This window comes from Antennarius striatus, chromosome 11, assembly GCF_040054535.1.
Source record: "Antennarius striatus isolate MH-2024 chromosome 11, ASM4005453v1, whole genome shotgun sequence".
Taxonomy (NCBI): Eukaryota; Metazoa; Chordata; class Actinopteri; order Lophiiformes; family Antennariidae; genus Antennarius; species Antennarius striatus.
In genome coordinates, this window is record NC_090786.1 from 12,616,053 (window position 1) to 12,629,590 (window position 13,538).

At 41.6% G+C, this 13,538-nt stretch overlaps 1 protein-coding gene across 1 annotated transcript; it reads right to left on the bottom strand.

Moving 5' to 3' along the window:
* Positions 1 to 1,159: 1,159 nt before the first annotated feature.
* LOC137604089 (metal transporter CNNM1) lies at positions 1,160 to 12,198 on the bottom strand. The gene is made up of 11 exons (XM_068328022.1): positions 12,185 to 12,198; positions 9,433 to 10,883; positions 6,630 to 6,773; positions 5,538 to 5,678; positions 5,192 to 5,361; positions 4,898 to 4,997; positions 3,877 to 4,025; positions 3,208 to 3,451; positions 2,187 to 2,291; positions 1,855 to 1,956; positions 1,160 to 1,487 (listed from the first exon to the last, which is right to left on the bottom strand). The coding sequence occupies exons 1-11, from the start codon at positions 12,196 to 12,198 to the stop codon at positions 1,408 to 1,410; spliced, it is 2,700 nt and encodes an 899-aa protein (XP_068184123.1). The 3' UTR covers positions 1,160 to 1,407.
* Positions 12,199 to 13,538: the final 1,340 nt, after the last annotated feature.

Here is a 13,538-nt window from a genome sequence, read left to right on the forward strand (position 1 = left end):
GATATTTGTCTCTAATACAAACATGTTTGTGCCAGACTTGTTTGGTGGTCAATGTATACAGTAAGTAGGCAGTCAAGCTGCAAAATAATTCATGCCTTCTTTCACAGGTGTGTTTTAATCTGATGTAAAAAATCATGCTCTTGTCAGGACGCTCGTTCGCCTGAGCCGATGGCTAATGTGTCGGATCATTTTGGCAGCAGGCAGAACATTTATGGCAACACGAGGACAGTTTCTTGTGCAAACAACATTTTCAGTAATGTGGAAACTGCCTCATCAAAAGCAACTACGGTACTCAGTTAGCATGGTGGGGTTCATTGTCTAATTGAGTAAAAGGTAAGCCTGGCTCCGATATGGCTCAGATATTATCCAACAACATTGTTCATTAAGTCAGGATTACTGAAATAATAAATCGAAGCCCCTGCTTTAACAACATAACAAAATGAAAAGTTCACCCTCCAATCAAAGATACATATAGTATATTCCTCCTACCAGTGCTGGATTGTTTTGGTGTTAGTTGAGGGTTATGTAGAAGGCAGACATCTCAGCTGCAGAGATGTCTGCCTTCTCTCAAATATAATGAACTCTCTGCCACTTTGCTTGTGTTGCTCTGTGACAAAAAGTACAGCGGAAAAACCCTGACAGCAATATATTTCCAGAAATCGTGACCCGGTTACTCAAAATAATCAAGAGACCTGGTTGCAGAGGGAGGTTCTGCAGCTACTCCTGGAGAGATGCTGTTGCTCGTGACGGGGGGGTATGAATGTGAACGGAATCCTCCTGGACTGAACTGTAGAATTAGCATGCTTAGAATAAATACATGTGTTGTACTATGGAAACAAAATGTTCTGAAGGTTAACCCAGTCATGATTTCTGAAAAGAAATTGTTGTGGATTTTCTCTGAGCTATTTTGGTGCTTTTAGACCTCTCTCAGTGAAGTCCCATCTGTTTATACTCTTTGAGATAAGAAAGTTTCTCTGCAGCAGTGATCTGCAACTCTAAACATTACAAACGGATGAACAGACTAAAATATATATTCTTATTTTGGGGTGAGATGTTTCAGAATGATTGTTCCCTCTACTATAAAAAGGTACCATGAGGAATGTTCATAATTTACTACAAAATATCAGAAAAACTGCAGAAATGTATGCAGTCCGTGCAGGTCTGGATAAATTAAGTCTGTCAAATTTGTTTCATAGCCGTCCCACTCTAGAGGTGTAACGTCAGGCAAAGGTAGGACAGCTTGTTCTGGTGGGGGACCTGAGTATAAGTGGTGACAGCAACCTATGATTTGATCAGTCTCCTGTCGGAGTGTAGACGGACCATGAAGGGTGAGTTGTGTAGAGAGGAAAAGGCAGAAAAAAGAGAAAGAATGTGTGTGTGTCGCCGCTCTTCCTCAGTGTCGCTGTGCTAGCTTGTCACCGGCAGCTGCTCTGAACCTTCCTCCAGACTCCTTTCTCCATCCCGAGACTTTTTTCTCCTCTTGTTACCTAGGAACCAAGGAGAACATGAAATAAAGTAACTTACTCATAATTAACATTACACTAAACTTTTATTGATTATTTTTAAAGACACCTCACATTCACCAGACACTGAAACAGCATCAGCTCTCCAGAGTGGCACAGCTATTACCTCACTGAATAAATTAATCGTGTTTTATCCGAGCCAGCAAGGACAGCTGCATCTGGAGAATGTGCTCTGCAGGAAGGAGTAGGTTGCCGCATGGGACCAAACATGGTACTGGTTGCTAAGATACGTCCAGCGCCGTTTCTATGTCTCACGGAAAAGTTTGCACACGTCTGACATAATGTGTGGGTGTGCTGTCGCATCAGTGTTTATGACAAATGACTAACTCACTCAATTTACGCAATAGCTTCTTCCCAATGTTCTCCTCGGAGCTGGACAGAGACACAGAGCTGATGAACGGGGAGGTGGATGGCTGAGAATCTGCAGGTGCATCTGGAGGAGGGAGTTTAAAAGACGGATGGCAATGAGTAACCACACCATCCTTTTCTTTAAAATAATAGCAACATCTCTTTATAAACCAACACCAATGCTTCAAATATAAGTTTCCTTGTCAGAATCATTTCTTGAAATGGTTTATATGTGGTTTACCATAAGTGAGTGATAAATAATGAACGATCTAGTAGATGTGAGCCACTTTCTAGGATGCATGAAGCACGGCTGACCTTCCTCTCCGTAATTTTCTGGTCGGTCCTCATGGATGTAAGGTATTTCATCCATGCGAAGGAACACCGTATCATTGGGACTCCTCTGCCCATCAGATTTACTGCCTGTGGAGAAAGAATCAGACCTATAAGTCCAAAAACAAAATATATCACTGAAAAAAACCCCAATATTTCAAAGTGTGCTGCTTGAACTGAAAGTAAAGATGAGCTCGAACCAGAAGTGTTGACTTAATTGGTGCAATCTGTGAGCTGGTTGAACGTAACACCTGGTGACATATAACGCCCCCAACTGAAGCATCTGTGCAGGGATTTCTTTTTTAATGACACAAACTGGTTGGTGTGTGACACACGGCATAAGACAGATGGTATGCAGGGAAATCCTTTAAGCCTGGAAACCAGTACGGATTGGCTGATGTTGTATTCGCACTAGTTTTATGACTGAGTCACATTGTGTCCTTCAGTCTTTTCAAAAAAAAAAAATGCTTATAGTGAATTCTATGTTTTAAAAATGATAGAAATGGTACTCTTCACTAGAATTCATTGACATTGGACCGTCAGCCATTACATCATGCATTTTCTATGTTGCAACTGACCCGCCAGTGTCAGACAGTTCCAATCAATCATCTACTGCTGCTGTCACTCAGGTCGTAGGCCCTTTGACTGCAGAGCACTCCAATCACTGTTTGATCCTTTGAAACTCCCCTTTCTTCCCCCTCAAAAGAAGTTACTCCCACTCGATTGAATTGTGATGTTCATGCTGAGCATCATGGAGCCTGATCGTCATTTTCATTTAACGAATTTGTTGGTCTTACTCCAAGATAAACCAATGCAAAAGCAAAATTTGAACTGCATCTAACTAAAAGACAGCAGTGAAATCATGCCCTTGAACAAAGCTGATTTATGAGAGGAAATAAACAGGAGTGTTTTAGAAGGCATGGAGAAGAGATGCTGTCGTCTGACCATCAAAGCAAGGAAAACTACTTAAGCAATAATACTGTTGAATAAAATAACACATACTTACGAACAATACGGTTTCTTTCGTTGAGTTGGGAGGTGTTGCGAAGTACACCGTGTGGATGGAGATGTGCGAGGCGTGCCAACCCCAGCCGAGTGTGTGTGTGCGTGAGGGGGAGGGCGATGCTGTGCGATCGGGCCTCCGGGACCGGAGGCCTGCCCTTGGAGTCGGGATCCACTGGATCTGGTGTTTGTGGGGAGCTGTCCATCCTGGTGGCCGTTATGGCATTCTGGTAGTGGCTCCTGGTGATCTGTGTGGACGTGAGGAGAAAATATTAACGTTGGTGTTAAATGTCTGTGTGTGTGCAGAGCTGCCTTCATGCCTAACACATTGATAGAAGGGGAGACATTTGGAATGTACGGGAGGGGGTGAAGCAGAGGTGAAGTGAAACACTGCATTCAACATTTAACTGCAAAATAGTTATGGTTGAAATTGAGCTCAATTATCCCAGTGATTACAGGAAATGTGTAAGTGCATGGAGAGGAGAACGACAGCAGGATGCCTGCTTCAAGTCAGAATCAGGGATGAGGAAATGTTACACATTGCTGTGTATTTATATTTTTAGTTTAAATGGAAGAATTTCAGTGTGTAGAAATTTATATTTGACATTTAACTTCGAATAACGTTTTTTTTCCATTATTCTGTGTTGTACGTTTAGACATTTAACTTCATAACCTTGATGATCTGCAGATCTGTGAGCTGTCGGACCGAGTAGTCGGGAAAGTACACTCCTCCTCCTGCAGCAGTGAGCTGACCCACACTGCCTCCACTCAGTAATAAATCTGATTGGTTCAGACCGCTTCCCCCAGAGCTGCACCTCTGACCTGAACCCACATGAGAAGAAGACATGCTTTTAGTTATGTTTGTCATACGTTTGTTATCATGAGGGGTCGAATATCAGAAAAAATAAAAAGACCATGAAACTAAATTCTTGTCTGCTACGATAACCTCCAAACTCTTCATTTAGTTATTGAGTACATCCCAACTGTATGTCTACATTCAGTTTAAGTTCATCAAAATAAATCAACCTCACAACTCCCTTTTATAGTGCACTAAGTGCTTCATAACTGTTAAGGGATTTGTATTTTACTGTCTTGTAGCCTGATAAAGAGGCATCTCCTGTGAATGTTGCTACAGAGGTGAGTGGTTGTAGGTGAGCACTGCCTTTCAAAATACAAAGTCCAACAGAAGAACTGAAAGGCTCTGAAAAGAGCTCTTTCTTAAAATCATATTGCTTCTTCGTCTGATCAGGAAAAAAGTATCTAAACACAGTGGCTCTCAAGAAATATTGCCTGATAGCATTCAGCTCACCCTGAGCTCATAAACATCATATATGAAAAATACAGAGGAAGAGAAGAGAGTGGAAGAGTGTGTGAGGGAGAGGGGGAGATATATAGAGAGAAGGGGTTTCTGCTTGCTCTGCAGTCTTGGCTGGATCTCATATAATCCTGTGAAGGTCGAGTCCTTCCGCTGGGAAATTCTCTGAAATCACTTCTTTTAATTACTGTCTTCCCACGCCTGCTGCTGCTGCAGGCGGACACTTTAAAGACACCTGTTTTAGGCTGTTACAGCAGGTCCACCACAAGCACTGTGGTAAATTCAGGATAATTCAAAGCTGAACTTCCCCTATTGTCATCATCATTATCATCACCCTAAAAATATTGATCTGAATGTCTTCATGTGTGTGTCTACTTACTAATAGGCAGGGGTGGGATGAGGGCTGGCATGCCATAATAGGAAAATGCACCATTTTCAAAGCGGAGGGCCTCTCTTCCGATCTCCACTTCCACCCGCCCCTGCAATATCAGCCATATACATGCATTACATGCGTGTTCTGTGGTCATGGTGTGACTGATTACATTTAAGTGAACGTCAAATGCAGAAAAGATGCAGATAAACCCAGTAACAGTGTCAGTATTGAGTGTTATTTCTGCGTAACAATCTTCACATATTATTCCCTATAACTATCTGAGCAGAGTTTGCCTTTTACCTGCAGGACAAGGACGAAGTAGTCAAGAGGTTTGTTTCTCTGGAAGAGGTAGTGTTGAGGAGAGTGTTTGCTCTTTGGGTTGAACTTGAGTTCCTGCACGACGCTAGGATGTTTGATGAGACGCAACAATATCTTTTCCGACAGGTGACAAGGTCTGAAGGGCTCCACTTCTGCAAGAGTGATGCATATAGACACACGCCCACAACACAGCAAGATGAGTCAGTGAAGGAACACCATCTTTCCTGTCACATGCGTGTAAACCCAGATTTACATGAACGTTCACTGTGTGCAGCCACAGATGACCTGTGTACAGTACTTGCATGCATGGTGAGATACACTGTGATACCTGTGGCCAAGAAGCGGTGTGTTGCAAGCAGCAGCTGAGGCGAGATCTTCACCTTTAACTCGTTTTCTGCTAGTTTGAAGATGGAGAAATCCTGCTGTTTCCTCTCATGGTTGGATACTCGCCTCTTATTTCGATTATCAGCTAATAACACACAGATTTAAACCCTTAGGCAGAGCAGGTTTCACATTTAAATACGGTTGATAATAAACTAGTAAAAGGTTTTACCTTTTGACAGATTTGTGAACATGTTTTGACCTGATTTACTACATTAGCTGATGCCTCTTTATGAGCTGCATCCAAACAACTCCTATAAACTAACTTCTTTTAGCATATTTATCTGCATCTGCAGATCTAAAGAGACAATTCAGTGCTGTGCAAACACAACCTTGTTTACTAAAGTGACTTAAACAAATAAAAGTCTATGTTGTATGCCATTAAATACATTTCAAATGTAGCAGGAACAGATGGTGCTCTGAATGCCTGAGGTACTGTGTGGATATGTGTATACATTGATAATAATACCCTCACATAAACCCACACATGAGCACCCTGACGCAGACTATATCACATATGTAATTAATACTGTACCAAACTTTCATGTTCAGCTCTTCTGGAAGCAAAGCAGAACCAATTGATTAAAAAGTATTTTCCCCTAACTTAGCATGTAAATAGTAGAATTCAGTTAGCAAAAAGACTAGCATTAATGTGAAATGAAGGGACTTTAGCATTTGAATGCTTTCCTGTGGAAAGCCTTTCCAGCCAATTAAAGATGAGCGGATTATGGTAATTATAAATGGGCTACTTATTCACATTATTTAATTACGCAGCAGCAGGGAGCTGTGAGCAGCAGGAGAGAGGTCGGATCTGTAGTTTAATTGGAAATAAGGCGAGTAGATGGTGGACGAAAGGGAAGTACAAAGTGTAGTTAATGCAAATATGTGACTTATCACATCTATAAATAAATGTTGAACTGTGTATTGTCCAGTGATGCTGTGGACTGCAGAGCTAAAAAAAACAAACTCCAGAAGCTGCCAAGAGGAAAAATCCCTTCATGTAGTGGCTTCATGTAGTGTGCTTGTGCAGCATACATACTGTACAGGTCTGTCTCATCCACAATCTCAGACTTGATGATCTCCTCTATGACATCCTCCAAGGTGACGATGCCCATCACTTCATAGAACGGGTCTCCCTCCCCCTCGCTGTTCACCCTCTGCACCACAGCCAGGTGAGATTTGCCTGCGTTCACCAGAGAAGAAAAAGGGTGACTTAATTGTTCCAAAAGTGGATTGATTTTATAAAGTGTTCGTACAATGGGTTGAGGGGGAACATCACAGACTAAAAATACCATGAGTCAACAGCCTCCAACCAGTACTGTGCAGTCAAGATGAAAATCAGCATTAATGCCCCAACCATGGACGTGGGGAGATTTATCTGGAGTCACTTTGACAGTTTAGAAGAGTCCCTCGGTAAACACTGAGATTACACAATCAGTCTGGGGATGCCTGCATCTGCTAACAAAACTGTTCATACCACTGTGAGCTAACACACACACACACACACACACACACACACACACACACACTATGACACAGGTCACTGGCACCATGTAGCAAATAAGTTATCTAACTAAATTTGTGATGTCACCATAACACAGATTGGAGAACAAAAATGTATAAATAGTCTCCAGACTCATTTTGAACAAAATCAGATGGGCCGATTTAGGGGGATCACTGCCAAGAGATAAAATGGATCAAATGCTTTAATCCACTGCGACAAGATAGAAATCCTGATTGACTGATGGGCCGCTGTCGCTGCCTTCACCGTCACTGCTCTGAATGTAATGCTGGTTCAGGTTCATATGATCAGTTTGCACTCAGTGCTCAGGTCGGCTTGTCTGAAGACCTCAGGTGAGTCAGATGTGGAATCCGCCATCAGCTGCTGATGTAGTTTGGCACCATATTACATCATTCATATGTTATATAATTCTCTGACAGCATGAGACACAGACTTAGCCAACTCACACACAGACATTATGCCCAAAGCAAAACTAGGTCTATCATAGAAGGTCCTTTGCCAATCTTTCTGCTCCACTAGTTTCAAAGCTCCTCAAATCCAGTATGTGTTGTTGTGGATAATGCAAAATATGTTTGAATATAATTGTGTATTACATGTGTACATTGTGTGTGTATTTTCTGATAACGTTACAGTTATAGAACTGTGGTACTATAGATGGAATCAGTACTTTAAATGATTAAATTATGTAAATTGTGATGTTATTTTGTGTGTTAATTTGTTCTTTAGGTTAATGGTATGGAGTAGTGTAAAAATAGTGATGCTTTTTATTCAAATTCTATATATAAATTAAAAAGTTCTATACTTATACATTACTCTTTTCTTTTTTTGTCCAATTTCTTTTATGTTAATTTTAATCACTGGTTACAGATGAAATGTCATTTACAGTACATTCAATAATTTCATGACAAGAGCCTTTCTGCATGTATTTGACACCTTATACTTAGTTAAGAATGCAGGTATTTTAATTGTAATACTTAACTGAACTCCACAGGGGCAACAGCCTTTCCTAATAAATTAAAAGCTATACATCAGGGTTTATTTTGCTCCTTAGATTTGTATCGCACAAAAACACAAATCCATGAAGTATAGGTTTGTTGCTTCTGTGAAATTATAAGATTTTTTTTCTCATTTTTCCCTATTAAGTATATTTACAGTCCTCACTTTCACTGACATTACAGGCAACACCTCACCCCAGCCCCTCACCCATCTCAGCGAGACATCACGACAGCTTCCAGACAGGCTTCCTGAACAGCAGGAGCTTTTAATCCATGAGAGCAAAGAAGGAAGGAGGCTAAAGAGCAGGGAAAGGTTGGAGCTGAATTTTTCATGGTTGCTCTGCAGGCTTGCGTGCCGATGACCTACAGAGTGCAAGGAGCTTCAAAGTCACCACAGGTTGACAATTAAGTGAACGGAAACGATCCAAAGGTGAACTCCATCTGAACCTCCACCTGAACTTATGTATAAATAGAACATATTATGGAAACAGACACAGGGTCAGACTTGAGACCTCTAGTCAGACTGAAGGTATCAATCATAACCATGAACAAAAATAAAGAGGAGGAACTCCTGAACTGTGCTCATATTTACATTCTAATTGGAAAGCTGATGCCTCTACAAACATCTAAGGCAGATTTACGTGTTGATCCTCACAATACATGATAAAGTCAATGAAATCCTTGTGTAAAAGTTCAAAGTTTTACCTGGTGGCACTACAAGGTGAGCAGTTTAAACTGTTCACAACAGAAAAACGAGATTCAGGGACAGCAAAAAGATGCTATTAGTGAATGTGTAAACAGAGTGAACTAACACTGTCAATGTGCTTCATCTGCAAAGATGCTTATCAGACAAACGATGTGATACTGACTGGCTCTTCTGCTCCTCCAGTAAAGGCAGATGTCTCCACTACTTGTTCTTTTTTTCTTTTGTAAACATGACATTGAGTTGTAGATATCAATTGATGACAGGATATAAAAGGCGAATGAGCAGAGGTAGAAAAGGTTCAACTGTCGTAAGTGAGTTTTACTACATAGATTATTAAGATAACCCCATTTTAGTCCATGGTAGCCTTTAACCTCTGGCTGAACCACTGACTGTGATGCTGTATCGGTTTTCACATGTGGCTGCTGGTCTGGGGATCATGGGGTCTTACTGGTAGACCCACTGCGAGCCAATGAACCAAAGCATACTCTAAAAGACATTTAGCTGCTGTAGGAGGTAACCTCTAGACTGCCCTAACACACATGGCGCCTCAAACATTCCACACTCGTTTTTTTTTATTTCTACCTATACTTAAGTTACATATAAGTTATGGATATGTTACCTCTCTTAAATTCCTCCAGCATCACATCCAGCTTGGTGTCATTGAACACGGAGTGCATGGGATGCTTGTAAAACTGAGTGATTGTTTTCAGAGGGGTACAATCATCGGGATCCACGAAAGCCAAGTCTTTGACAAACAGGATGTCCACGATGTTGGATCTCTCATTTTCATAGACGGGGATGCGAGTGAACCCACTCTGCATCACATCTGACATGGTGCAGAAGTCCAGCACGGCATCTGAGGACAGCATGTAACAGTCTGACAGAGGGGTCAGCACATCCTCTACAGTCTTGGTCCTCAACTCCAGTGCTCCTTGGATGATATTGAGCTCCTCTTTAACCAGATCGTGGTAGGGGTCCGTTACACGCAGCATAGCCACAAGCTTCTCTCTGGTATAGAAGTTGCTGATCTCTTGGTGAAGCAGGATGTCCAGGATCTTGGAGACTGGGTATGCAATGGGGAAAAACACCAGCATCAGCAGACGGGTCACACATAGGGTCTTGGAGGCGATCGCGAGGCTGTGCCTGGATGCTACGGAGTGAGGTAAAATTTCTCCAATAAAGAATATCCCCAAAGTACACGAGGCAGTTGACAGGGCAGTCATTCCTAAAATCTGACACATCCACACAACAAAACATGTATTGGTGAGTACGTTGCCCAGCACCACAGTACACAGTATGTAGTTTCCATGTTTACGCACTGACTCGATTTTTCGCGCGTATTTCTGCTCCTTCTCTGTGCCGCTGTTCTGCAGGACCCGCAGCTCCACGGGGTCCAGAGCCAGCATGCTGATATTCAGCCCGCTGCAGAGAGCTGATAGCCCCAGCAGGAGAGCTGACACACCTGCCTGGAGCCAAACATCTGCATCTGGAGGTCTCTCCACCACCGCCAACCAGAAGTCTTTGGTGGTGAAATGCTCCCATTTCACTCCGTCGAAGACGCACATAGAGTAATATTTGATCACCTCACCTCTGCGGAGATCTTTGGCCAGCAGTTCCATTAAAACTGAATTCTCACTTGAGGTGGATCTATAAGAACCCAAAAGCTCGATGTCAGAACTACGGGCACTCTCCTCCTCACATGAATTACCGCGGGACTGAAGTCGTATTTCCCCGTCCCGGCTCCCCCCACCTGGTTCCTCCATAAACGCGATCCACAGAGCGGCAGGAGCGCCGTCAGGTCTGCCGCTGATGTTCAAGCTATTGGGATGCTCCATAGATGGTGATGCGGGGTAATAGACCCTCAGGATGAAGCGAGTCCCCTCAACCGCCCTCAGTATCCCATCCTGCACGGACAGCTCCCCGCTCTGGGTGTCCTCCGGTCGGACGCCGAGGAGCGCTGCTGTCGGGGACGGCAGAGAGGAGAGGATTACGGTGAGGAAGAGGAGGCAGACCCGGCGCGGATGCAGGATGCAACGGAGAGCATCCGCAGCCATCATGCTGAATGAACTACTGAAGGACGTGGGAGAACTAGGTCACGTGATGTGAAGATTGATAGAGCATCTGGGGGACCATATACATGAGGAAGAAGATGAGTATAGTACACACAGAGAAGAGAGAGGGGGAGAGAGAGAGAGAGAGAGAGAGAGAGAGAGAGAGAGAGAGAGAGAGAGAGAGAGAGAGAGAGACCGGAGGCAGCAGAGCCCTTAAATACTCATGACAACAATGACGTAGGCCTGTCTTATTTGCTTTCTGCAACATTCTAAAAATAGAATGGAGGAAATGCCCAATCATGCATGATTAATGTGATATAGGGCGCAAAAAATACCTGCATCTATTGGAAATCATTGACAGATTAAATATCAGATAGACATTCAGGTTAAAACAAAGCAAAAATGAATTGAAAACATTGAAGAACATTATTTAGAAGCTGACCACACACATCGTGTGGATCGTTTATTGTCGACGTTCAAAAGAGTTTACAATATTTGGGTCAAAATTAATAGACGCCTTTCTGTTGTATCAGTGTCTCCACTGGATGGCAGTGTTGTCGCTAGTTTGAGTCAGGACTGATTTAAACGCTTTGGACTTCATACACAGAATAATGTGTGTTAATTTATTTCTTGGTCACCTCTGGGAATCAAAACACATTAATGGTTTACTGATAAAACAGAAAAAGGAAATATTTATTATTTACTTTATCAATATTAACACCTTGCAACATGCAGCCCAGTGAGGAAAATAAAATATCCCTTAACTGATTTTTTCTTTATTGCTGTTGCCATAATTTTCTACCCCACACTATATTTAGCTGCTTTTTACTTATGCTTTTAAGATCTTTTGAAACCGGTTTTGATGACCAGTCAATCGGTTTTACAAGGTAGGGAATTGAAGGTGAGAACAGTCCTGCCGGATCTTTAGCGGTCTCTGCTCTCCATCAGCCAAACATCCACCAAAACATTTGAGAATAAGACTGCACGCAATAACAGAACTATCTAATACATCCAACACCGGAAAAGGATTAACCTGCGTTAATTGTGCTTAATTTATCCGATTTTAACATGTGACGATCAGACGTGTAAACCTTCTTGCGTGTTTGTTAAATAGTACTCGAATATGTATACTTTAGTTAGTGGCTACGAGAGAAATCCTTCAGGCGCTCCTTATTTGACACATTTGCCGTAGATATCAACTTTGTGATGGGAGAAACAACTGAAAACGCACAAGAGGGCAAATAAATACGTCATAAAACAATTTTGCGCATAAGCGTACCCCAATGGCGCTTTTTAACCCTATGGATGTTTCGCTATTACCTCAGATGAACCATTAATGACCATCTTCAAAAAATATTCGTGAGATAACGAAATGAAAGTCCCACACAAGATTCCTTAGAAATACAAATACATTTTCATATGAATAAATGAAATAAAACCCATTCCATTCATTCTATTTGGCAAACGACATAAACGATAATCTTTTCCTGAACAAACTTTAAATTTTAGACAAAAAAAGAAAAAAATTTGAAAATGCATTTGTACATTATGCGTATTAATGCTGAAAAACCGCACATTTGCGTTTATATAGAAAATAATCACCTTCAGTTCATGTAAACCGCTGTTGATAACTGAATATATTTTCAAACTAAACTTGTTTCTTACAGATTTTCGTTCGTATGATGGTTTTCTTTTCATTAAAGGTTTTTGGACTCAATCTAAACAGAAGTTTATGACTTTTATTACCAGGGATATTATATTTCATGCAACTCAATACGATTTTGTGATAGGCAACCAAATGTGTGCAGTGATGATCTGTTGTAATTTATTTTGATTGCAGCTTCAGATTAGAGGATCTAACTTCTTTAATTCCTCCATTACAGTAGGACTCAACAATAGATTGGTGCAACACTCACAGCGGAAAATACAAGGAATTTTGCAGCCAATAGAAATGATGCGAACACGCCAAAACTTTGGGAATGTCCGCAGGAATATTATTCAATTATATGGATGTTTCCGTAGGATAAAGTTTCGTTTTATTTCTGTTAGAAAAACATTTCCTGATACTATAAATAGCGCACCAGATGTCTAAAAGCCCGGTTTGATATTTAAAGGCTAATTAAAGAAAAAAAATCGTACGCTATATAAATAAATACACGTTAACCAGGCTTTTCCACTGAAAACAAATACTGTGGCTATATTGAAGCCACATGTTAAACTACGAGTTGTATCTCAGCCACGATGACAACATGAAGCAGTAGAATCTGAACCTCTGAAATAAGATACGGTTGGATAACAACGTCGTTTTCATCTTTTGTGACCGAAAATGTACCAGGCGCTCAGGCGTAGACACAAGATGACTTTTCACGGCCAGTTCAAGAATTCATTATAGGATCATCTGTACAGACTCGTCATTTTAAACTACAACATGTGGATTCTTTTAATGTCTTTATTGGAAACTTTCGTGCGTAAAACCTCAAACGTTAACACCTTGGGTAATTTTGTGGTTTCACGTATTCGTGCACACTACAGGACTGGAGGAAAAGATTAAACTGGCCTTTACTTGGAACATTTTATTCTCATGTCGTTTTGCTGCTCATCTGCGAGACAGCAGTGACCCTAAACGAAAACGTCTCGCTGCACTGACCACCTGATGAAACTGCGCCCTAGTGAA